At 48.2% G+C, this 23,868-nt stretch overlaps 2 protein-coding genes across 2 annotated transcripts; both read left to right on the forward strand.

Annotated features, from left to right (window-relative positions):
- Positions 1–2,380: 2,380 nt before the first annotated feature.
- TTLL2 (tubulin tyrosine ligase like 2) lies at positions 2,381–6,399 on the forward strand (the record flags this gene model as incomplete). The annotated part of the gene is made up of 3 exons (XM_081033747.1): positions 2,381–2,459; positions 2,912–3,009; positions 4,792–6,399. The coding sequence occupies 3 exons, from the start codon at positions 2,381–2,383 to the stop codon at positions 6,397–6,399; spliced, it is 1,785 nt and encodes a 594-aa protein (XP_080889873.1).
- Positions 6,400–15,947: 9,548 nt separating this feature from the next.
- GPR31 (G protein-coupled receptor 31) lies at positions 15,948–16,895 on the forward strand (the record flags this gene model as incomplete). Its single annotated transcript, XM_081039946.1, is given in 3 exon segments — positions 15,948–16,547; positions 16,549–16,840; positions 16,843–16,895. Coding segments are annotated over 3 exon segments (945 nt in total).
- Between the last annotated feature and the right edge of the window lie 6,973 nt (positions 16,896–23,868).

A 23,868-nucleotide genomic window follows, 5' to 3' on the forward strand; every position in this document is an offset into this window, starting at 1 on the left:
ATAGAAAGAATGGGTTCCTCATTCTCTTCTGAGGGCCTGTTTTGGAGGGCAGAAAGCGTGAGAACCAGCAGCCTGCCAGGCTCAGCGCCGGGAGCCACCCCCCCTCCCACATAACTGTTTTTCGGGGATCAGTGTTCCGGGAGAAGCAAGGGGCTCATGGGGGCATTCCTGGGATGCACGATTCCCGCAATGATGGAACATGCTGTGTTGGGTTGACTTCCTCCCCGTGGGGCCCCCGTATGGGATGAGAAGCCTTCCCGGCAAAAGGCAGGCGAGCGTGTAGTTGGCGCGGAACCAGACTCCAAGAGCTCACAGCCCTGTGATTCTAACAATGACCTAATCAAGTGTTTGGATGTGGCTTGGCTGCTAACCATGCTCTGATTAAGTCAGCTGTGCTGTGACAGAAGACACGAGAAGTTGGCCGACAAAACATTTGTCTTTGAGGGCATCTTACAAGCTTAGCCACGCTCTGCTTGTCCCAGGTTCATACACAGCCTAGTGAAATGCTGGTCTGTGACAAGGCATGCTGTATTTTCCATCCAGGTGAGGGCTTTGACCTTCGGAATGTCCCAATGGGTGATGTTCAAAGTAACAGAGTGGGACACACACACACACACACACACACACACAGGGCATTCTCCTCTGTCTCCTGCTGCTGCTGGCAATGATGGGACCCACTCTGCTGACCCCCAGGCCGAGGTCAGGGCGCTGTGCTGGGTGCTGTGGCCCACCAGCAAGTTAACGAAGACCCTGGCAGGGTGGAGACACGGCACACCTTCATCCCCTGGGCCAGGGGCTCCCGTGTGCCTTGGGTCAGTGGCTTAAGGGGCAGCTCGGGGCGCTCCCGCTTCCTGCTGGGGGTTTCATGCCGACCGGACCTTCACCTCCTGGAACACCCACAGGGACTCTTTCCCAACCAGGCTTCCTGACAACTGAGCTGGTTGGTGTCTGTAGGCCGATACTCACATACCTGCGAAGGGCATGCTCACTTGGCAAAGACCCTCCCATGAGCCACACCTGAGAAATTCAGCCTCCCACCTGAGACCGCGCTGGAAATGCAAGTGGGAGGTCATGACACTCAGTGCGACTCTCGCAATAATATTTTTTTGCAGTAAACTTGGGTAGTTTCTGTAAAAGTTAGTAAAATACACGTGGACTCTTTTTAGGGCTGATCATGACTCATTCGTGTGACTGCCCCGTGAGACTGAGATAGATTGTAGTTTCAAATAAAAGTTTTCTATTTGAGAGAACAATTAATGCATCTTTTCAGAATAAAGTCTACAACTCTGTGACAGCTCTTCCGATCGGCTGTTCTATTAAGTTCAGATGTAAAACTAAGTTCAGGCTCAATGACCCCCACCTCAGCTTCTGCCCTGGATAAGCAGCAGGTGTTTTTAAATAATGAAAAATTTCAAATTGTAGTTTTATATTATAAATATTTGTACATTTGTATATTTGTATCACATTATACATTCCTTTGCCTTTTAAATCTGGATACAGGGAGCCCAATTTGATCTTTTATGGATGATTTAAATTATTATAAGCATCAATTAATATAAATTGATGCCTTCAGGAAATAGCTGGAACTCTTTGCATCTGCAATAAAATGCCCCAAAACGCTGTGAGTTTATAGTTTATTTGTATCTTTAATTATTTTTACTGCATGAGTAATCACTTCATCCCACCAGTACATCTTGTGTGTTGCAGGCTGGAAGTCCAAATATCCAAATATACATGTAGTGACTGATTTAAGCCTGTGGTCACTTGGGGCCAAGGTGTAAGGTCACATGTTCACTCTATTCGATAAAGTGTCAGGTTTTGTGAGGTCCATTTAAATGAGGAATAGACTTTTCCACTGAATTATTGTTTCAAGGCCAAAAAGGTTGAGTTATCTAGGCTTCTGACCGAGAGAGTGGGATGTTATGAAAAGGGAGAGGAAATTTTAATTAGGCATAAATGAACAATAAAATATACATCTTATGTATGTTATCTATACTCAGTATTACTTATCAGTGACTGAAATGAAGAAAAAAGTATATGAAATGTTTTATTCCCGTGATTTACAGGGAAAAAAATGTGGACTCCTATATCTACCCCCACCTTCACTCTTTGATCTGTTGTTTCATTCATTTATTACACAAACATACAAGACACCTATTCTGGGAATATGGATTTAAAAAATCTCCAACCTCAAAATCTCGTATTTCAGTGGGTGACATAGACAATGGCCATTTCCAAAACACATTGGCCTGCAGGACCTGGAAAGGACAGTGAGAGAGGACTGAGAAATGGACATTCCCCCCGAGAGGAGACTACGGTGGTGTCCCCCCACTGTCCCCTCTCGAGCACACACACACACAGACACCCTGCCACTAGCAGGATGGGGGCCTTCCCCAGCCTCTGGGTCTACAGCCCGACCCCGCAGAGCAGGCCCTCCCCGTGCTCTGTCGAGAACACAAGTGTGGGGGCAGCTGCGTAATGTGCTTCTACACCCTTCCCAGAAGCTCCACTGGCCTCAGCTCTGAGCACAATGACCATCATCTTCATGTGCAGGGCGGGTGCCCAGCAATGATCATGGGGATGTAATTGAGAGAAAGCTTTATGTCCTCATAACCACAGAAAGGCACACGATGCTGCTTTACTGCAATGACATGATCTGACCCCCGTGACAGGAAGCTCCGTCTTCGCGCGTGGCATCTCAGGAAGACTGCGCCCCCACCATGGCCGTGGATGTGTGTTGTGTCCCGTTGCAGGACGGTCGCGTTTACCCAGGACAACCACAGAGAGCAGCCCTGACCCCTCTCCTCCTCCATAGCTCCACACAGAAATGTATGAAAGCACAGTGACGCCAATTTAGTGTTGAAGCCCCGCCTGCAGGGGTCCCCTCTGACCCTCAGCTCCTCTGCCTCAGAACCTGGAGAAGGCCGGGCTCCTGCCACTGAGCGCCAATTCCCCATGAAGGAAGGCTCCAGCCAGAACGCCACCCCTACCTGTTTGAGCCTCCGACAGGTGCTTGCCCAGGCTGTGCAGAAAGTGGAGATGGCCAGGAATTGGACAATATTCACTTTGCTTTGCCTGACTCCGCATTTCCCGCACTGGCTTGGTAAGAGTGTAACCCATACAACAGGACTCTAAAGAGGGCGCTGTGACCACACAACTGTGGGAACACGGCATGTTTCTTGGAGAAAGAAAAGAAACCTTTTTGACTTTGTTGGCTTCATTTAACCCAGCTTCCATATTTAATTCAGACCTCCCCCCGCCAGCCCCCAACACACACACACACACACACACACACACGCGCACACACACACACACACACACACACACACACTGTTTGAAATACCCGTTAATACCATTGAACACAGTTGGAAAACATCTCTGTAAATTGCAGACAGTTTTTCGCAGCCACGCCAGACTTCTGCACACGGTGTGCTCCTGGTCAGAGCAGTCACCGCCCTGACAAGCACGCAGGGGTCTTGTGGATACCGCTTCTGTTCACCACCAGTTCACAGCCCTTCTCTGGAAGCGCCATCCCAGCATCAGAGGCAAGCCTGATTTTCCACTGTCCTCAGGTTGGGGAACCTCGTCACCTGGAAACAAGTTGTCTTCTTCATTCCCTGAGGACTCCTCCCAATTTCAAATCTGGAGAGAAAGGAGGGTGAGCAAGCTGGACCTCCCCTTTGCCACCACCCCCTTCTCCCACCTCCCTCTCTCTCTATTCACCTTCCGACTCCCTCTCTTGTTTGCTTGCTTTTTTTCTTGCTTTCTTGTCAAAACTGGCTTCATTAAAAATGCAGTAGATGTCAAATTTTACTCCTTTTGCATCAATCAGAATCTCCCAAACAGCACAGAATCTCCACCAAATAAGGCATTAAGTTGCCTTATGTGACACATTATGCATGAACAGCGCTACGATTGTCGAAAACATGAGCTAAATTGCCTTCTCCTGGAATTTGTGATGAGCACGTTGTTCTGAACCGTGGAATATCTACATTCCCCAGGGGCTTTGCTGCTTTTTACCTGTTTCTAGATTGTAACAAAACCTGCTTCATCATCACTTTTGTGTTTTTTCAAATACTACCTCGTTTTCTTTCTTTGGAAGTTTAGAAAATGCTGAATCCTCATTTTCTGTTTATCTTGCAAATGTGAGCTGCAACCCTCACAAAATCATTGTTTTTGCAGAATGAGTTTTTAGAAGCACGAATTGTCTTTCTCAACTCTAGCAAATTACCACTTATTTGAATAAACCGAGCCTCTGACCCCTGGAACACATCCAGGGTCCGGGGTTATGAGGTGGGTAGCAGGGCACCTCGGAGGTGGGTGGCCGGTGTCCCTTATACTTCTCAGACCAACATGACTCATAACCACATACCACCATCGTCTCAAGCTTGTCACCTGCTCTAATTCAATTAACTCTAGAAAATCGGACATTTGCGATTTTGTTCTAAGTAACAATCACTTTTTAGACCACCAGGTTTCACTACAGCTGCAGCTACAACAGAGTGGCCCTCAGCGTGGACGGTGTGATTGCAAACCTTCTTAACATGTCGCTAGGAGAAGGAAATGTGCAGGTGTGCTCTGAAGGGACAGAGAACAGAAGCGCACAGGATGAGGTGGGTCTGTTTTTGTGGAGGCGGCAGAGGTGGGTGGGTCTGTGATGAGAGGCAGGTCCGTAGAGACTGCATGCTGGGAGGGAAAGCACAGAGAAGTCGGCTGGCAGCGTGGCGTGGAATCTTTGCGCGAAAACCCCACTAGCCACCCTCTCACACTGCTCTGGTCATCAATTCCTAGAAAGCAAAACCTGACTTGGTGGCAGAAGACCAACCTTCGGGGGCCACCTGGAAACCACTGGTGTTTCGTGCGGATGAGACCACACCGGACGTGGTTCAGAGTGTCCTCCTGGAGCGTGGATGGGACAAATTTGACAACCGAGAGCAAGATGTTGAAGACTGGAACTTGTGCTGGAGGACCTCCTCTTTCCGGATGGCTGAGCACGTCAACCTGAAGCCATGGCAACGACTAAACCACCACCCGGGCACCAGCAAGCTCACCAGGAAGGACTACCTGGCCAGACTTCTGAGGCGTATGAAGAGAACCTACGGCTCCCCCCTCTACCAGTTCATCCCCTCCACCTTCGTCATGCCCAATGACTACTGCAAGTTTGTGGCCGAGTACTTTAAGGAGAAGCAGGCGCGGGGCGCCAAGCCCGGCTTTTGGATTTGCAAGCCGGCAGAATTATCTCGTGGAAGGGGAATAGTAATTTTCAGTGACATTAAAGACCTAACCTTTGATGACACATACATAGTGCAGAAATATATCTGCAACCCTTTGCTGGTGGGTCGATATAAATGTGACCTCCGCATCTACGTCTGTGTCACCAGCTTTAAGCCCCTGACCGTCTATATTTACCAGGAAGGGTTAGTGCGTTTTGCCACGGAAAAGTTTGACCTCAGGAATCTGCGGAACAGTTATGCACATTTAACCAACAGCAGCATCAATAAGTCAGGGGCGTCGTACGGGAAGATCAAAGAAGTGGTCGGCTGCGGTTGCAAGTGGACACTCAGCAGGTTCTTCTCCTACCTGCGCAGCTGGGACATGGACGACCTGTGTCTGTGGCAGCAAATCCAGCACGTGGTCATTCTCACCGTGCTCGCCATCGCGCCGTCCGTCCCCTTCGCCACCAATTGCTTTGAGCTCTTTGGGTTTGACATTTTGATTGACGACAACTTGAAGCCGTGGCTTTTAGAGGTCAACTACAGCCCGGCCCTGTCCTTGGATTGTTCCACGGATGTGTCGGTGAAGAGAAAACTCATCCATGATACGATTGAACTCATTTACTTACATGGTCTGAGAAACGAGAGGCAAGAAGGCGGTGACCATGCCCCCGGGAATCCCAGCGTCCCCCTTGCTGATTCTGATACAGGACTCGGTGACACCTGCAGCCGTCTCCCCTGTGGGTCTCTCTTGCAGTTCACAAGTAGAACACTTAATAGGGATACACCTGCTATAAAGAAAGCGGTCAGAATACACCCAGAAAACAAACCTGCCGCCCAGCCTAGAGAAATGATGAACAGGAAGGACGTACTTCTGTCAACAAGAGAGCCCCCCAAAACTAAGCCAAAGTTCACGGGCAGGCCCACGGCTCCCACGACGTTCACCGCCTACGCGTCGCTCCTTCAGTCGCCTGCCCACAAGACCAGCGCCTCCCTGAGGGACACGTCAGACAGCAGCCAGGTGCCACATCCCCACGCAGGCAACTTCATTCTCATTTTTCCTTTCAATGAAGCTACTTTTGGGGCATCTAGGAATGGCTTAAATGTTAAGAGAATAATCCAAGAACTCCAGAAACGAATGAATAAGCAACGTTTGCAAGTGGCGGAAAAGAAAATGCAGAGGTGACCTGGCTTTCTGCCAGCCTGGGACTCCTCGGCCGGGGGAGCCCAGCCCCTGCCATGTGAGTGCGTCCTCCTAATCAGGTTGCTGCGGCTGCAGGGGTGGGTGTGCATAAATATATTTACAACAGCTGGAAAGGGGAAGACGTTCGGTGCTGATTCAGTTACATCACTGGCTGGTTTGCTCAGATCCCTCAAGGCAGGGGGAAATGTCACAGGGCCCCTCATCCTACTTGAAGATGCCTTACTACCAGTACTCTGTGCACTGATTTACACATGAAAACAGGGTTATTGTGACATTCAGGACTCTTGGGTGAGAACAGTACAAAAAAAGATCAGGAGCTAAGTTTTTGGTTTTCAATTGTCTGTTTTTTTGTTCAATTTTTTTTTAATTTGATCAGTCATCTAGAGTGAGGTGAAGTATTGACAGCCTCCCCCACAAAGTACCCAATGAGTATTACCTGCAGATCCTAGGCCTTCATTTAAACCTTGTGAAAGGAGCTTCCCTCTGGGAGCAGCCACATTGGAAAAATGCCCCGTCTTCGTCACCTTGTCACCATCAGGTCTCTGTCCTGGTGGGCGATGGCAGAGTGTCCCAGGCCCAGGTACGTTTCCTTCCTGCCAGCTCTCAGAGCATTAGAAGGGTCCTAGGCTGTAAAAGCCCCAGTGTTTATTTGAAAACATGATGCTAAGTGAAGAAAGCCAGACAGCAAAGGCCCATGCTGTGGCATTCCATTTAGACGAGATGTGCAGAGTCGGCAAGTTCATTAGCACAGAAAGTACATTGATGATTTCCAGGGGCTGCGCACTGGTGGTGCCGGTGGTGTGTGCGCGGGTGAGGGGGGGCATGGGGGGCGGGGCAAGGACTGCTAATGGGGACAGGGTTTCCTTGGGATGATGAAAGTCTTCTACAGCTACATGGCTGCACAGCATTGTGAATGTGCTAAATGTCACTAGTGGTCAACTTTATATTGCACTTATTTTATCACAGTAAAAAAAGTCAAAGCAAAAATAAAACAGCAAGACTCACACTATGGTGAGTAACGAGCATAGTGCGATGGATGTCAAGACCATAATTACCCACTGTGGTCGGGTGCACGTGGAGGGGCTTATGAAATGACTGATGAAATGCTTTTATTTGACCTGGGTGGTTCAGAAAAAAAAGAGGGAGAGAAAATCCCAGCGTGTTTACACGTGAGGCTGTCCTGCATCTTTGTTCCCTGCCTGTTTTCCTGCATGTATACATTTATTTGCTCCCCACCTTGTTCCAGGAAACATTTAAAGGGGCCAAGTAAGAATATAATCACGTCAAAGTTGCTCTGATCTCCTACGTTGCTCAGGCTCTCACTGTATTGTGTCTAAAAACACGTGGGGCCTTTCCCACAAATGCTCAGGCTTTCTAATGAGACCAAGTCAGGCAACTGCCATCACTCAAAACCTGAGCACAGTTCTCGCTCTCCCTCCGTGTTTTTAAATCCTCACTTACCATGAGCCAGGTGCCAATCACTTCCCAGACGTACAGGTGAATCTTACAGAGATGAGCAAAGCCTGTGTAATTAAGGAAAGATGGTATTATTCGAGCACTTGAAGTTTTGGGCCATCTGTCAGGAAAAACATGCAAACTCTGGGCAGTTTATCTCTATGGTAAAATGTGGCCTAACTAAATTGAAATGATAAGTTAATGTAAGAATTTCAAACGCAACAGGAAACCTATGTGCATAAAATTTGCACCTGGATACACAGGTGCTTAAGGAGGAAAAACCATAAACTCAGTCTTGCTGAGGTAGGACAGACACATACAACATGAAGAGACGTAGTAAGGAGATGGCTACATGGTAGTTATTTAAAAATCCTTGGACTTCCGCTTCCGGGAAGATGGAATTGTCATGCATTTCGCTATTCCTCCACTCAGTACAACCAAAAACCTTGGGCAGTATGAATAAAACAAACATAAAAAGTCACTGAAAGGTGGAAAGAAGACAGCCTAGCTGCGGACCCCAAGAAAGGTGGGGTGGTGAGCACCCTGGGGTTGGTCATTTGGTTGGTTGGTTGGTTGGTTTTTGCCTTGTGTACCCAAGACGGGCACTAAAACAGCTGACAGCCCAGAAACGTAACTAAACACAGACCAAAGAAGCCTGAGCCTACTCTTGAATCTAAGAGTTTAAAACGATGGTCAATAAAAAGTTAATGTAAAATACATTAAATAGTTATAATACAGAAGAAGGTAATAGGATGCATTTAATTTTATCCCTTTTATTAAGGAACGGATGTGGCTTTCTTCTTTCTATTGATACGATCTCTGTTTATACAGTGGAGATATATCTGCTGTGTCCATCCTTGCAACCTTAAGGAAGTAGGCTCTTTATCAAAAGGAGGAGTAAGGCCGACTCAGAAGGAGATGGAGGACTTTCGCATATGGAGAACGTGGGCGAGAGGGGGACTTATGACACAACTCAAATTATAACACAATGTCTCCTGTGTATAAACAGAAATGCACTTATCATAAACTTCAAACCATATATAAATGTAAGAATGAATAATTTAACTATAGTGATAGAAGCATAAGCTGGTTTAAAGCGTTTGTTTCATGAAGGAAGATAATCAAATCTTTTAACAGTAAAAATTAATCAATAACCTAATAATTCAATCGTTCTTCAGCTGGGCTTTACTAAAGTTTCACTTGGAAGTTGGTTTGACTTTGTCACTCTTATAACCCTAAAAAGGCACTTCTTTGTCATTTCTCTAAAATAATAAATAAACAATAGGTGACCCCAAATTCTCAAACCCCTCAGTCTAGAAGGCCCCTTCTCTCAGCCACCCCAACCAGATTTTGTCACCTCACTAGTCCATAGCAGTCACTTGGGCCAGGATCCTGTCCCTCTCGGCCATGTCCCCCCCAAAGCTGCTCATGGCCCCTCCCACCCCATGTCAGAAAAACAAGAACCAGTGGGTTGATTCTAAACTGACTCCCTGTCCGAAAGGGGCACACACCCTGGGCACACTCCCCAATACACTACCAAGCTTTATGATTATGTAAGATTAAATTATAATTAACTATTTACTAATATGTTGTTTGAATATAGTAAGCTCATAGTCAGTGGAATATACCTACCCACATAGGGAACTGGAGATGGAAAACTTTCCCCTCCCAACTCACAAAAAGAATGGGTTTAATATCAAGTTCTCAATACACGATATATAGTGAAAATTTATCCTCTTAGTACTTATCCTTGAAGAAATATAAACCGCATTTTGATGTCAAAGCAAACTACTTGCTAGAAGAGATGTTCAAGAGGAGAATATAAGACACTCCAAGTTTAAACAGGAGGAATTGCTTCAGAATCTCGTCATTTCACACGATGCCATCTAAGTCGTCCCTGTGATTTTTGTGATAAGAGATGAGGAATCAGCGGGAGGGTCAGTGTTCAAGGTTAAACGTTAGCCATCATTTCTCATGGAAACTCCTGTGTGTGTGATAATCAGAGATTTAGGCAGTGTGCACACACATGCGTCCTGCACAGTGGAAGTGACCCGGGACTCCTGGGTGCCCAGATATCTGCTAACCAGCCCTCACTCTAGTCCCACATTTGCAAGCTCACGTTCTCCTTCGACTGGCCTTTGTCAGCCAGGAGCAGCCGTGTGCCCATTGCTCTGGACCGTGGTGTTTGATAGTCTCGCTGTCTGTCCTATAGCCCTGCCACCAACAGGGCCCCTGCTGGACGTGCAGGGGAGGCCTGGTAAGCCTCATGCAGCCGTTCTGGACGCCACTGCGGCTCTGCCTCCCCCCACCCACCCCCGCCACCAGGCCTGCAGGCACCCTGTTCCAGGAGGATTCCTGGGGTACCCTCAAGTGTGTCTGATTCGGTGGCGGGCAGTCTGAGCCTGCGGTGATGCTTTGCCAGGGAAAGGGAGCAGAGCTCCATGCAGGAGGCCGAGGGAGCCCACCGCGGGATGGCTCCTGTTGGACAGCGCGGACACAGGCAGCCTGGCAGAGCGAGGGCAGGCGGCTTCAGGATGCGTTCACAGGACCTCGGGCTGTCGCTCTGGGGACTTGCGGTGAAATGGTGAAAAGCTGACTTAGAGATAAACACCTCATTTCTCTCCCTAGGCCGAACATGATCTGAGGCCACACTCACGCCACAGCATGGACTCAGGATTGTAGGTGGCGGTCATGGTGACAGTCGTGGCCATCCAAGCCTGATGTCAAAGCACACGCGCGCCATCAGTTCCAAATAGTGGGCGCGCTGGAAAACGCCCCCAACCCGTGCCAAACAGAAGCAAACAGGACGGAAGTCTCCTGCCCCACATGCCGTTTTGCAGTCCTTGAATCTAAGGCGCGAATGTTACCTCTACGGGAGAGACAAAAGCTTCAAATGTTAGTTCTGGAGACCAAGGTGGCCCCCAGTGCGCCTGGACGGGGCTGGGGACTGGGTGCCCAGGGTTCCTCACCGCAGTCTCTCTCCTTGGGTGTATGTTTGGTTTTCCATTGTACCATTTTAAACCAAACAGTTCTGATCCGGACACAGTGAAACGGTGGTAAATGCTTTCATAACCATTTGTGTCTGAAAGAACCTCAAAAAGTCCAAAAATGGAACAAGTGGGATCTTCTCAGCACTGTTTAATACGGGTTTGTTTTTGTTGTTGTTGTTGTTGTTTTGTTTTTGTTCTTTTAATAAAAGACAATACTTTTTTTCCTTGAAGGAACATTTATGAAACTGTTTCATTCTAAATCACCGACTGCCCTATGACCACCCCTTCAAATCCTCACCAAAGGGCATCAATGGTCATCTCTAAAATCAAACAGCACCTGCTGAATCTTCATGGAACATTCTAAACGTTGCTTTTCCCTGCCCAGAGGGTTTTCTCTGCCTCCAATCAGGACGTGGCCCAGTCGTGAGGCCCCAAGTGGGTAGCTGGCAGGTACTGGCAGGGGCCTTCCCATGAGGGACCTGGGTCCGTTTGGGGCCTCGCTGGTGTCCTTTAAAGGGAGCAAGTTTCCTGATGAGGAGAGGCTCTCTGTCACTCCTGCCCCACTGCTGCCTGTGTTGAGGACGCCCCCTGCCAGCGGCTCTGCAGCCCTCGGCTGCCCTGGAGGGTCCCTGGGCTCCTCACAACCTCTCCTCGGCACTGCTCCGGCCACCACTCACATGGCGAAGATTAGCCCAGCCCACTTCTGGAGAGGCCGGCCTTCTGGCCAGGACCTGGGGCCAGGAGACCATGTGCCCACTCACGGAGGTGGCCTGTCCATCCCCGGGCTTGCCTTCTTTCTCTCCTGTGGCTCTTTTTGGCCTTCAGAAACCTATCTGCTCCTACTGTGCGTGTTCTGGGTCAAAGATGGATGGTTCTGACTGTTTCCTCAAGAACTGTTCCCTGCGATGTGTGGGGTGGGATCCCGGAGGTGACATGATTTAAAATGACCAGTTTCACACAAAACTACAAGGAATACCAGTGCTGGTGTGTTACATCAGTGTCTCCAGTAACAGTGAAACTGAAGGAACACCATTAAAATCCTGGCCCTACTTACTGAGAAGGTGCTGTCACTTTTACTTCTGGCTACATCTTCCTCTTGTGTGTTCACTTTGGAAGATCCATTCAGGGGTTTTCCATCATTTTGAGTTTGAAACGTGATGTGTAATTTTAACCTGTATTAAAAATAAAAAGTGACAAACACAACAAAAGCTTTTTTCCTCGGAGGTAGGTTGGCGCACTTCATGTTTTGACCCAGGGTTGGAGTGTGACTACAATTATTCAATGTATATTGAGATTTTACTTTTGTGGCATTAAATCTTTTTCTATAACAGTAAATTATTTCCGAAGTGATTTCCTATGCGTGAAACACTGGTCACATCACTAGCCCAGTCCTCGGATGATATGCACGTTGTAGGACTATTCGGAGGCTGCTGAAATTATTTTCTCCCAAAGCACACACTCCAGCAAGCACTCAGGAGCACCGCAGGACTCTGTCGCATCCTTGTGACTTCTGATCCCTGACACTGTAGTTTCTTTTTCTGAAGCGATTCCACTATTGCTGGAAGTGGCCACAGCTCCTTTCTCCCAAGGTTCGCCCCCCCCCCTTACTCCCCAGGCCAGAGGTGAGTGGTGCCAGGCGAGGTGACCTAGCCGTTCCTTAGTGGGAGGAAAAACAGTAGTCCCGGGATTGGCAGCTGCTTGGATATGGGAGCAGGAAGAGAAAGCGAAACGTCAGGAATTTTTGAGCATCTACAAAAAAGTCACTAAGAGTGAGGAAAGTCAGTGGCCCTTCCAATGTGCTGCAGACGTTTCCCAAGTGTGCACACGGCAGCACCTTCCCTGCCCGGATCTCAGCCCTCACCCTGGTGCTCAGCTGCCATGTCATGTTCCTGCTCTTGCCCTGTCCCCACTCCTACCCACCCCCACTTTGGTTAAAACTTTTACCTAATTTTGTCATGTTATTCTTTACAAATTGGCTTCCTCATGGATCTTCCGCATTGGAATATGTCTCTTAAAAGTTTGGAAGTTTTATAAGAATTGAAAGTATTCATATTCTCAGCACATGAATAAGACTGAATTCTAAAATGTTTTGAGTAAGTAAGTGTGTAGTGAAGAATTTAACTTTGCCCCCAAAGAGGTCTGACCTTTGCCCTCAGCGGCTACGAAGTCATCTGGAAGCCCCGGGAATGTCACGCCTGGTAGGGGCGCCTGTGTTTGCCAGGGGCCTTGGACTAGCCATTAATAGTGTGACGTGGGCAGGAACTTGTGGTGACACAGTGTCAGCTGGACCTCCACAGGGGCTGAGGCAGAGGCTGGCCGGGCGTGCTGTCAGCCATACTTACATGTGAACCCCAGTAAAGACTCTGCACACCGAGTCTCAGGAGTCTCCCCTGGTGACACTCTGAACGTGTCACACATCGATACTGGGACAGTAGCACTGTCAGCACCGCGGGGAAAGGACACAGATGCTCCACACTGAGTGCTCTCCAGGACTCTGTCCCATGGCCCTGCTCCCTCAGTGGACCCTCGGCTGCGTCCTTTCTCTGTAATAAACCACGACAATAAATATAGCAATGTTTGTGAGCTCTGGGAGTCCTTCTAGACTATTGGCAAACCTCAGGGTGGTCTTGGGGACCGTCAAACTTACAGCTGGTAGCAGAGAGGGGCGGTCTTGTGGGGACTGTCTTGTCCCTTCAGACTTCACAGCTGGCTAACTTCATAGCAAGTAACAGGGAAATCTAAGTCAGAGTCTTCCTTCTGGTAATTTTCAGGCATAAGAGAAAAACTGGAAAGGAAAAATTGATGGAATTCAATTTTTGTGTGGGTTGTAAAGCAATGATTCCATTTTCATTTAAATTTAGGAGCAGGCGTGTAAATAAAATATATACCATAAAAAATAAAGACAGAAGTTTCCTAAATAGGAGGAGTATTGAAAAAATAGTAGTGGTGATTGAAAATAGAGTTTCTGGGGATAATAAGATTTAATAAAACAATATCCCTAAGAGAGAAGCTCAAATATTATAACTTTAAAAGAAAGGAAATAAAGGACAATTCAATCTTTTAGAAGAAAGGAAAGTTAATCAGTATGCTGAGAAATAGAAGAATTTAAAATTTGTTTTAACTTTGATCTCCTATATTTAAAAGGAAACTGTGATTATTAATGTTTCTGCTAACTCTTGAACTAGAATATCTACAATTTAGAATGTTTTGGCATAAATTGAAATTTGTAATTAAAGAGTAGCTTTTACAGTCTGTCAAAGTTTTCAATGTGTTGAGAGAAAGAGATTTAATCCATTTCTCTCCTGCATTTATGAAGATCTGGGTTAGTTACCAGCTCTTCTGCGTATCATTGTGTGCGATGGCATTTTTAGAGATGGCTCATGGTCTCCAGCCAGATCTCGCCTGGAACTCATGGCTGTATCTCAACCTTTTGCACTTCCCGAAATTATTTATAATGGGCATATGGCTGGCAAATCCTCATTCATAGGTATCACTGTGGCTGTGCTAGTTGGGACATTTCTACAATTCCTGATGCTTGGAGGACCCTCCAAATGCACCTTCTCAGAAAACAAAGAAGCAAGTGAACCTGCATGACGCAGAGATGGGGCGATATGTGGGCTGGTGGTCCAGTTGGAAAGGTAACCCTGGTAAAATTAAAGCAAGAAGATATACAGGTCAAATTACCTGAAACATCATGAAAATGAATAGCCCTGGTGGGCTTCCAGAGACGTGGACATTTTACGAACACAGAGTGAAGCTCTTGCCGATTGGGAATCAGCTGAGCATCAAGGTCAAAACTCTGGTTGGACCCTGGGCTGGGAAGCTCTCCTGAAGGTCAGCAAATCACCTAACGTCTCTGTGGCTCCACTTCCTCACCCATAACATAGAGCTTAGAATTGGTCCTACTTCACCCGTGGTGGCATGGCTCACCGCAGTAATATGGGAGAGCACACAACACTGTCATAAACAACTGTAGAAAATGTGTCAACCACCCACGATGTCCCAGATACGCTGTAAAGTGCTTTCCCTGTATCCTAAACACTCACAATGACCCTGCAAGCAGGTATTATCACTTTCACCTCTCAGGTAGAGAGGCTGGGGTACACAGATATTCATTTGCTTCCCCCAAACCACAGTGCTGCTAAGTGGAGAAACCAGAACTAGAACTATAGTCCATTTGACTCCAAAGCCCAAACCAGGATGAACTAACCAAGGTGAGTGAGAGTCAGCTGTGGGTAGGGATGACTGGATTCATTCAATATTAACTGACCAGCATTGCTTTGTCACTGGACATACAGAGCATGACACTGGGCTCGTGGAGTTGACTTTCTGGTGGGTCGTATGCATCTTGACCAACCATTGATTTTACAAGGCTTTCAGCACCAAAGCCCAGGGGTCTAGAAGGTAATCCAGGTCGTGTGGGAGAGAAGGGAAGACTCAGCAGAAAATAAAATTTGACTAAATACAAGTACAAGTAAAAATGGTCAACTATGAAATGGCCAGGCCCTCCCCATCCTCTTCCAGGTGAATGTAGGAACGAGACCTGACTTACCAGTGTGTAAAACTGAGTCACGTGCAGAAGGGTCCTTGATTTGTGAAAAGCAGAGCTCCCGCACAAAACATATTCAAACTGGAGAAAGATCTTTTTGTTTCCATCATTATTTTAACTTTATAAAGACAAAAAAAGTCTTCATGTGATTAAACATTTCCAGTTCCTTCTGCAGCAACTCTGCTCACCCAGATATTATTAGGACATTGGTGGTTTAATTTAACGCCGGATGATGTGAAGTGAAACAGAATTTCCCCTTTTTTAAGACAAAACAAAACAGAATGAACCTGTAAGGGTTTTTTTGTTGTTGTTGTTTTGCCTCTCCCACTGACCCTCATTCCCAGACAAGTTTTATTTTGCTTTTAACTCTATTCTGATGCTGCTTCAGCATTTTCCCTTGCTGAGAAAATGCAGAACTCATGTGATCTTTGCAGGGAAAGGCTGTCTGTGTCCTTTCGTGGGGACGAGTCTAACAAAGGACTGGTTCTCGGCACTCTGCTGCTTTCGCGTGGGGACCACAGCAGCCTGGCAGCGACATGTACCCCGCTAACTGCTCCACGCACAGTGACGCCGTGGAGGTGTCTGTGGCCACACTTCTGCTGCTGGAGGGCGCGCTGGGCCTGCTGGGCAATGCTGTGGCGCTCTGGACCTTCTTCTACCGCCTGAAGGTGTGGCGGCCATATGCTGTTTACCTGTTCAACCTGGCGGTCGCAGACCTCCTGCTGGCCATCTGCCTGCCCTTCCACGTGGCCTTCTTCCTGAGACACAAGACCTGGGGCTGGGGCCGCGCGTCTTGCCGAGCTCTGCTGTTCCTGCACACCCTCAGCCACCAGGTGAGTGTCGCCTTCCTCACCGCCGTTGCTTTGGACCGGTACCTCCGTGTGGTCCACCCTCGGCTCAAGGTCAACCTCCTGTCCTCGCGAGGGGCCCGGGGAGTCTCAGGCCTCATCTGGCTCCTGATGGTCGCCCTCACCCACCAAAGCTTGTTCACCTCGGAGGCCCAGTGCCCCAGGTCTGACGCCAGCAGGGGTGCCTCCTTCAGCCTCACGTGGCAGGAAGCCCTCGCCTTCCTCCAGTTCGTTCTTCCCTTCAGCCTCATCTTGTTCTGCAATGCTGGCATCATCAGGACCCTGCAGGCAGACGCGGCTCCGAGACCCAGACAGACAGCCCAAACTGCAGCGCGCCCGGGCGCTGGTGGCCGCCGTCGTGGTGCTGTTCACGCTGTGCTTCCTGCCCAGCTTCCTGGCCCAGAGCCTGTTGGCCATCGTCCGCGGGGTGCACAGCTGCAGGGTCCTGAGGGCGCTGGAGCACACGGCGGACGTGGCCAGCAGCCTGACCTGCCTGCAGAGCGTACTGAACCCGGTGGTGTACTGCTTCTCCAACCCAGCGTTCAGGCACTCGTACCGCAAGGTCTTCTCTACCCTCAGAGGTCAGGGCAGGACACCAAGGCTCGGGGCTGCGACCTCAGACACTCCGACTCCTGAGGAGTAGGACAGCCCGCTCCCCCAGCCCCGTGTTGGAGCGCAATGCCTGGGAGCTCAGTAAGAATGACCAGTAGCTACGATCCTGGAAGAAAAGGAAGCCTGAGACGGCGCTACAAAGATCAGCTATAAACATGGGCAAAACAGCAGCAAATGCTGTGCTTTATTGTATTTACCAGGGTTTTCTTCTGCTACTGTACACAATAGAGCAGCAAACCAAAATTAGGAAGCCCTTGGACGCAGTTACACTGCAGGCTAAATTGCTCAGTTGAAAACGTAGGCAGCCACTGCATACGCACACCTGAAGAAAGGCACACTGATGGATCAGTAGTGGGAGAGAGGGGGCTGGAAGCTGGTATTCTTCTGACTCCAGCTGGCCCTCGTGAGTCCTTTTCCTTTTCTGCAGTTTGTAAATGCAGAAACTCTGTGCTTTTGTCCCATCTCTTGCACAGATGTGTGATGATTGACCTGGGAAAGGGGGCTTTGGAGTTCTACAAAGAGGTTCCGGTGTGTAAGCTGTCTTCCCTACTCAGCTCTATTTGGCACATGATGTCTTTAGTTTGATAAATGTTCACTTCATTTGTGTAGATTGTACATTACATCAAAGACAATACAGCTAGTTCCCTAGTTTATTATAAGAAATACTTTCCTACTAAATGTCTCAAACTTGCCTCTAGAACTTTTTTTTTAATTTGAATATCCAAATGCCTTTAAAACTCACTTTGCTTCCTCTGCTATAAAAAAGTCACAATACTTTCTGCATCCTGGGAGAAACACACAGTGGGAGCTACCAAATTACCTGTACAGTGGTGCTTTCCCCCCAGTACTGTGGCATGACTCATGCAGAAGGTCCCTGGGGCCCTGGAAGACCACTGCAGAGAAAGTGGGTACGGCTTCCACCCCCAACCCCTGGACACGCCTGCAACAGATGGATCTTTTTGTCTCATTCCTCTTACATTATGTCCCAAACTTGTAGCTCATGATGGTGACAAAGGATTTCAGACGTTAACTTCCTAACTGCCTTACCTCCTATTCTCCATTCAAATCTGGAAGCATGGTCCCCAAAACGGATTCCCCAAAGAGCTCAGAGGAAGCACAGGGTCTGCTTCGTAATGACACGGGTCCCCTAAGCTCCACACCTGGCAGCCTTGCCTGGAGCTGCACCTGTAATTACTGTTCATATGCAGACACCACTGCTTTCCCCAGGGGATGGCCCCACGACCTCTGTAATACTGAAGGTTAAAACCCATGGTGTTAGGCTATAGAAAATGGTAAAACCACTGCCACTCCCAGAGCTGTCTGCCTACCAGGGAGGCTCCTCCTCAGGACAAACTTGAACCCTGAGCGTGTCCCCACTCTTGTGCTCATGAAGTACGTGACAGCCTGACAACGGGAGAATAATGCATTCAGTGTTCCCAGGGAAATGCGTTTCAACACCATGCTGTCTCACGTTTCATTTCCACCGAAGTCAGTAGAATTTCAGAGGGCTTAGAAGGGACATGAGAGCAGATGAAGATGTAAAATGTCTGAATAAAATTCTCAGGTGTGAACACATTCAACACTGCCTGGTTGCTTCCCTTCCAGCTGAAGAAACAAAAGTCTGTTTTTCTTCCCTTGATCTTACTGCATGTACAATCTTAAACGCCCCTTTAAAAAAAAAAAAAAAAACAACAAAGAAAAAACTTAACATGTCACATAAACATTTTCCATATTATGATTAATTCCCCACAGGCATCTTTACTTGACCACCCAAAAATCTCCCAGAAGATGTTTCTTAACAATTTTTCTGCCGTGGGACATGGAGGTCTGTAACTGTCTACACAGGTAAACCCACACTGTGAAGTCACATGTCACCTGACAGACATGAGATAAAGCCAGCCCGCACCAACTATCTGCAAGGCTTGTGGGCCAGCACTGGGCACTAACTGCGTCCCAAACACAGGCTCCTCCTGCCCCCTCCCTGGACGCTGCCTGCCTCCCTGACACTGAAGCTGGCTGCACTCGGCCCCTCCCCTGCTCTCATGTTCACTGGCAAAAGGGGGAAGTCTCATCACAGTGACTGCCTCTCAGGGTCTTGTCACAGTTTCCTGGGCACAGCCGGTGGCCCTCCTCTCTGCCCAGCCATGGGCCTACTCAGCGCACAGCCTGGGGAAAACCAAGATGTGTCAGCGAGCCCTGTGTGCTGACTCGGCTGGCCTGGGGAGCGGCCTGGGCACTGGTAGTTTTGAAGTTCCCTCATTGATCCTGTTACTGGGGAGTCAGGGCTGAGATCAGGGGCCAAAGTCTAGGTCTTTAGGTCAGCAATCCTGCTCTGTCACTTCCTGCTTTGCCACCTGGGACGAATCACCAAAATTCCCTGAACTTCCTTCTTCTGTAATATGGGGATAATAAAAACCAACCTGTGGGAGTATTATGGGCATTCAATAAGATAATGAATAAAATGTTGAGCACAGAGCCTGGCATGTGATGCACACTCAGTAGGTGTGACTTTGCTATGTTCGACTCATCACTTTGTTCTATTATCTTTGTTTTCGTTCCTAGCCGGACTGCGCCCTTTGGGGACAAAGCTTTCCCCGCACATTTTCAGCACAGAGCCTGGCACAGGGCAGGCGCTCAGTGAACTGGGTGTCAAAACGTTCTGCCCAGCTAAAGGGTTACCACCATTCTTCCTTTCTGGCAAGTCCTTTCCAGGCTTTCTGTCAGGGTGCTGTCTGACTCGGGTTTTAGTCCACACCCTGTGAAGTGGACAATATTTTGTTTAGGATTCTGTGACCGCCCATCTCTGAGGGTGTCTTTGGCGCTCTGTCCCATCACTGTCGTCAAGGACGCCCAGCAGTCCTGTGCCCACGTGGTTTCTTCTTTAAAGAGATGGAGTAACGAGGTTCTTACTCTTCTCCAAATGATTTTCTCTGAGTAAGGAAATGACTCAAAAGGAAAGTGTGGGCAGTCTGTAAATGATGGGCCGCAGAACCACAGTATTTTGCTGTCAGTAGCAAGTTTTAGTTTCTTTTCTCCATGGCTCACTTCCTGTAATACAGCAGGTGCAGTGTGGTCTGTGAGTCCTGTCAATCTCAGCATTGCCGGAATCCTGGCATATCTGGGAAGGGCAGCCAAGAGCCCAAATGTCGGCTTGAGCGACAAATTTCTCTCCTGTTCAGAAAATGCTATTGCTGGTTTCACACTGCTAATCTCATTTCTCTTTCCAGAATCCAGCCAGCCACTGGCTCCTCCTTGGCATATACCAGCCTGCAGGTTCAGGCATCCTGCATGGAATGTTCCAGTCCCATTTGTCTTCAAAATTCCTACTTGCCTTTTCTGGTCCAGCCCCTGACCTGCCTGCAGCGTGAACCCTCGCTGCCAGCACCCCACATCCCAGCATGGTGGCCACTCGCTCCCCACCAAAGGCCATCCTGCGGAGCTCATGGCTGCCGCCCCCCACCCCACGCCAGCACCTCCAAACTGGAACCGTGTCCATTCTGCATCCCCAGCACTTGCCCAGGGCCTGGTACACAGTAGGTGCTTAATAAGCATGTGGAATAAATAATAAATAAATGAACAAATTACCCTGATTTAAAATTAACAAGTTAACTTTATTTAATAGGTTGTTTTTAAAAATACACTTTAAAAGTGTGAGTCCATTGGCAAACTTAAAATTGTCTCTTAAGGAATCTTCTAGAAAGATGCTAATGCAAATGAAAATGTAATAATTTTCATATTTATTGGATAAAGATTTTTTTCTATATTTTTATAATCATTTCAGCCAACAGTCAAGTCAACAGTTTTGATTTATTTAGGGGTTGGGATAACAAAGGGACTCCATGTTAGCCTGTGGGCTTGGTTGGGGGCTGTGAAATGTGTCATGTGACTCTCATAGGCTTCTGGAACATACTGCTAGTGTTCATAGAGACCCCAAACAATTGTCATCCTCAAAATGCCTCTTTTTAAGTTGTGGTAAAATGTACATAACATACAACTGACACCTCAACCACTTTTCAGTGTCCAGCTCGAAGGCGCTGTGTGCATTCACATTGTCGTCAGTCGTCACCCTAGTCACCTGCAGAACTCTTCACCCTCCCAAGCTCACACCTGAGACCCGCTCATTACATGCTGAGTGCCTCCCCGTGCCCTTGCCCCAACCCCTGGCACCGCCATGCTATTCTCTGTCTCTATGAATTTCAGGTCCCCCATAGAAGTGGAATCATACAGTATTTGTCCTTTTGCTACTGGCTTATTTCACTGAGCATAATGTCTTCAGGGTTCATCCATGTTGTAGCCTGTGTCAGAATTTCCTTCTTGTTTAAGGCTGAGTGATACTCCATCGTATGGATGTTGCACATTTGGTTGTCCATTCACCCCTCGGCGGACACTTGGGGCGCTTCCATCTCTTGCTTTTGTGAACATGGGTGCACACACATCTCCCCAAGACCCTGCTTTCGACACTTTTCTGTGTGTGACCAGAAGTGCACTTGCTGGATCACGTAACATTCTAGCTTTTCGTTTGAGGAACCGCCATATTTTCCACAGCAGCTGCAGCATTTTACAAACCCACCAACAGGGCACCAGGGTTCCCATTTTCCACATCCTCACCAACCTCTGTTATTTTCTGGGGCTTTTCTTTGTGTGTTTTGAAAGCAGCCATCCCAATGGGTGCGAAGTGGAGAAATTCCTCTTTGAAAATCAGAAAATGCTTATTACTGTCCTCAGAGACTAAGAAGAACCCTCACAACGGGATCCTGGGAAAACACACCCAGGGCTGCACAAATCCGTTCTGTAGCCACGGAGTTGTCACAACTTCAATTTTAAGTCTATTCTTCACTGAAACCATAGGCCAGAGGAAATGTGGAATCAAGGAATCCTGTCAGAGACCCGTCACCTGGATGGCAGGGCCTGAGGACCTTCTGCGTGGGTGGGAGTTGGTGGAGCTGTGCAGATTGTCACTGCGTCGCCTCTCCCCTGACCCCGGACTCTGAAGTCAGAATGGGTGAGTGGAAGAGAGTAGGAGAGCCTGCAGGGGCGGAAGGTGACTCTCTGTAGGAGAACCATCAAGTTCAGAGGGAGCGCACCCCTTGGACTGGCTCAATTGTGGAGAGAGAACAATAAAATGTAGGCTGGCTGAAACATAATAGAATTTAATTGCTCGTTCATCTAGGAGCTCTGGGGAGTAGAATCCATGGGAATTCAGACTAAGGCAGATTCTGCTGTTTGCAACATCTGGCTTCTAAGGTCACCTGGGGTCAGTTCCTTTCCAGCTAACAGAGAAAAGTGAGGAAACACATGCTCGGCATCTTTGTGGGCCAGACCTAGAAACGATGCAGTGCCCTTACACTCAGCATCTGTTTAAAACAGAGTTGCATGCCAGAGGAGGCTGTGTGCCCGGGAAGAGCCAATCTGGGGGGGGGGGGCACCTGTCTCCACCATAGAAACAGGTCATTTGTAGCTGATTAAGAATAATCGATAAGAAGGGGCAAACTGCTGATGAGATAGCTAACGAGGTCCTGGCCATTTCCATGGTGGTGACCCCTTAGCTCTGCTCCCCAACTTACTGAGCGAGGCCAGAAGCCGGGTCATGGGCGGGGGTGGGGGACACTGCTGGTGGCTCTCAAGATTCACCTTTAGCTGTGGCCACTTGCTGTTGGGTGGGAGTCATTTGAAGTCAGTGCTGTAGACGGCTGAGGAACAGCTCGTTGAGAGCACTTTTTCCAAAGGCAAGGACGCGCTCCGAGACTGGATACGGAGCGCCAATGTCAGCCTTTGGCAGGTTTCTCCACATGGAGCACCCCTCCCACCCCCACCCGGCACGCCATGCAGACCAGATGCAGTAACAATCCTCGAGGAATGCGGACTCGCCCTATTCCTGCTGACCTAATAACTGGGGCAAAACAAATTCAGACGCACCTGGAGTTAACAAAACTGGAAAAATGAGATTGCTTCATTTTAGACTTTTAGAATAATTTCTGGTGAGATTATGTCTCATCTTTTAAAATAAAATCTTGTCTTTATTGGTTATTATACCCTAAAAATTGTCCTACTATCCATATAGATACCTTATTTACCAAATCACATATATGCATATATATACACATTCATAAACACGTGCATATGCTATAACCAAAGCAAACACACAAGCAAACACACACACTGAAACAAAACATAGATAGTCACAAAGCAAAAAAGAAAAATATGAAGGAGCCAATCTACTATTATATGAATATTAAAGGCAATAAGAAAAAAACTGAATTGCAGCAATATTGCAGTAAGACTTTTAAACTTAAAAAATTATTCTAAGGAGCTTATACTCGTTGTTAGAGGCTATAGTGTAAGATTCTATTAATGTAAATAAAGGTCTGCACTACATGCCAATTAGCGGTGTGAAATCCTGGAGAGCGCGCTCGCTGGGACCGTGTCTGCAGGGACCCTGTCTGCAGGGACCGTGTCTGCAGGGACCCTGTCTGCAGGGACCGTGCCTGCGTGCAGCGTCCCCAGCAGAGGGCGGCAGCGCCCCGTCGAGGGGTCACCATGCGATGTTCACCTTCCCAGCCCCGCTTCCCTGAAGGCCTGTGTCCACGCTCAGCGTGCCACCTCCTCCGCTTACGTAACAGGTTCTGAGAAAGGGTCCCGGAAGTCATCTTTAATTCAGGAATCCTGTTACTATTACAAATGGAGGCAGAAAATGACCTTTCTTATTCGAATACTGGCCTTAATTCCAAATAAGCGCTCTGACCATTCCGAGGGCAGGCTCCGGATACTGGTGACCACGGAAACGTGGGAGGAGAGGCCGCTCAGGGGCCCTCAGGGCTGTGGAGCCCACGTCCCACAAACCCGCCTTTGTGCTCCTTCTTTTCCTGCAGCTGGAACATTTCCTACTCTTACAGCCTCCGTTCTTCTGAAGTGAGTGCTGCTTTCACTGGAGTCCCGCTCCCCTCCGCACACTGACCCGGGTCCCGGTGTCCGCTGTGATGGCCCGTCTGTGGACACA

This window comes from Rhinolophus hipposideros (assembly GCF_964194185.1).
Source record: "Rhinolophus hipposideros genome assembly, chromosome: 3".
Taxonomy (NCBI): Eukaryota; Metazoa; Chordata; class Mammalia; order Chiroptera; family Rhinolophidae; genus Rhinolophus; species Rhinolophus hipposideros.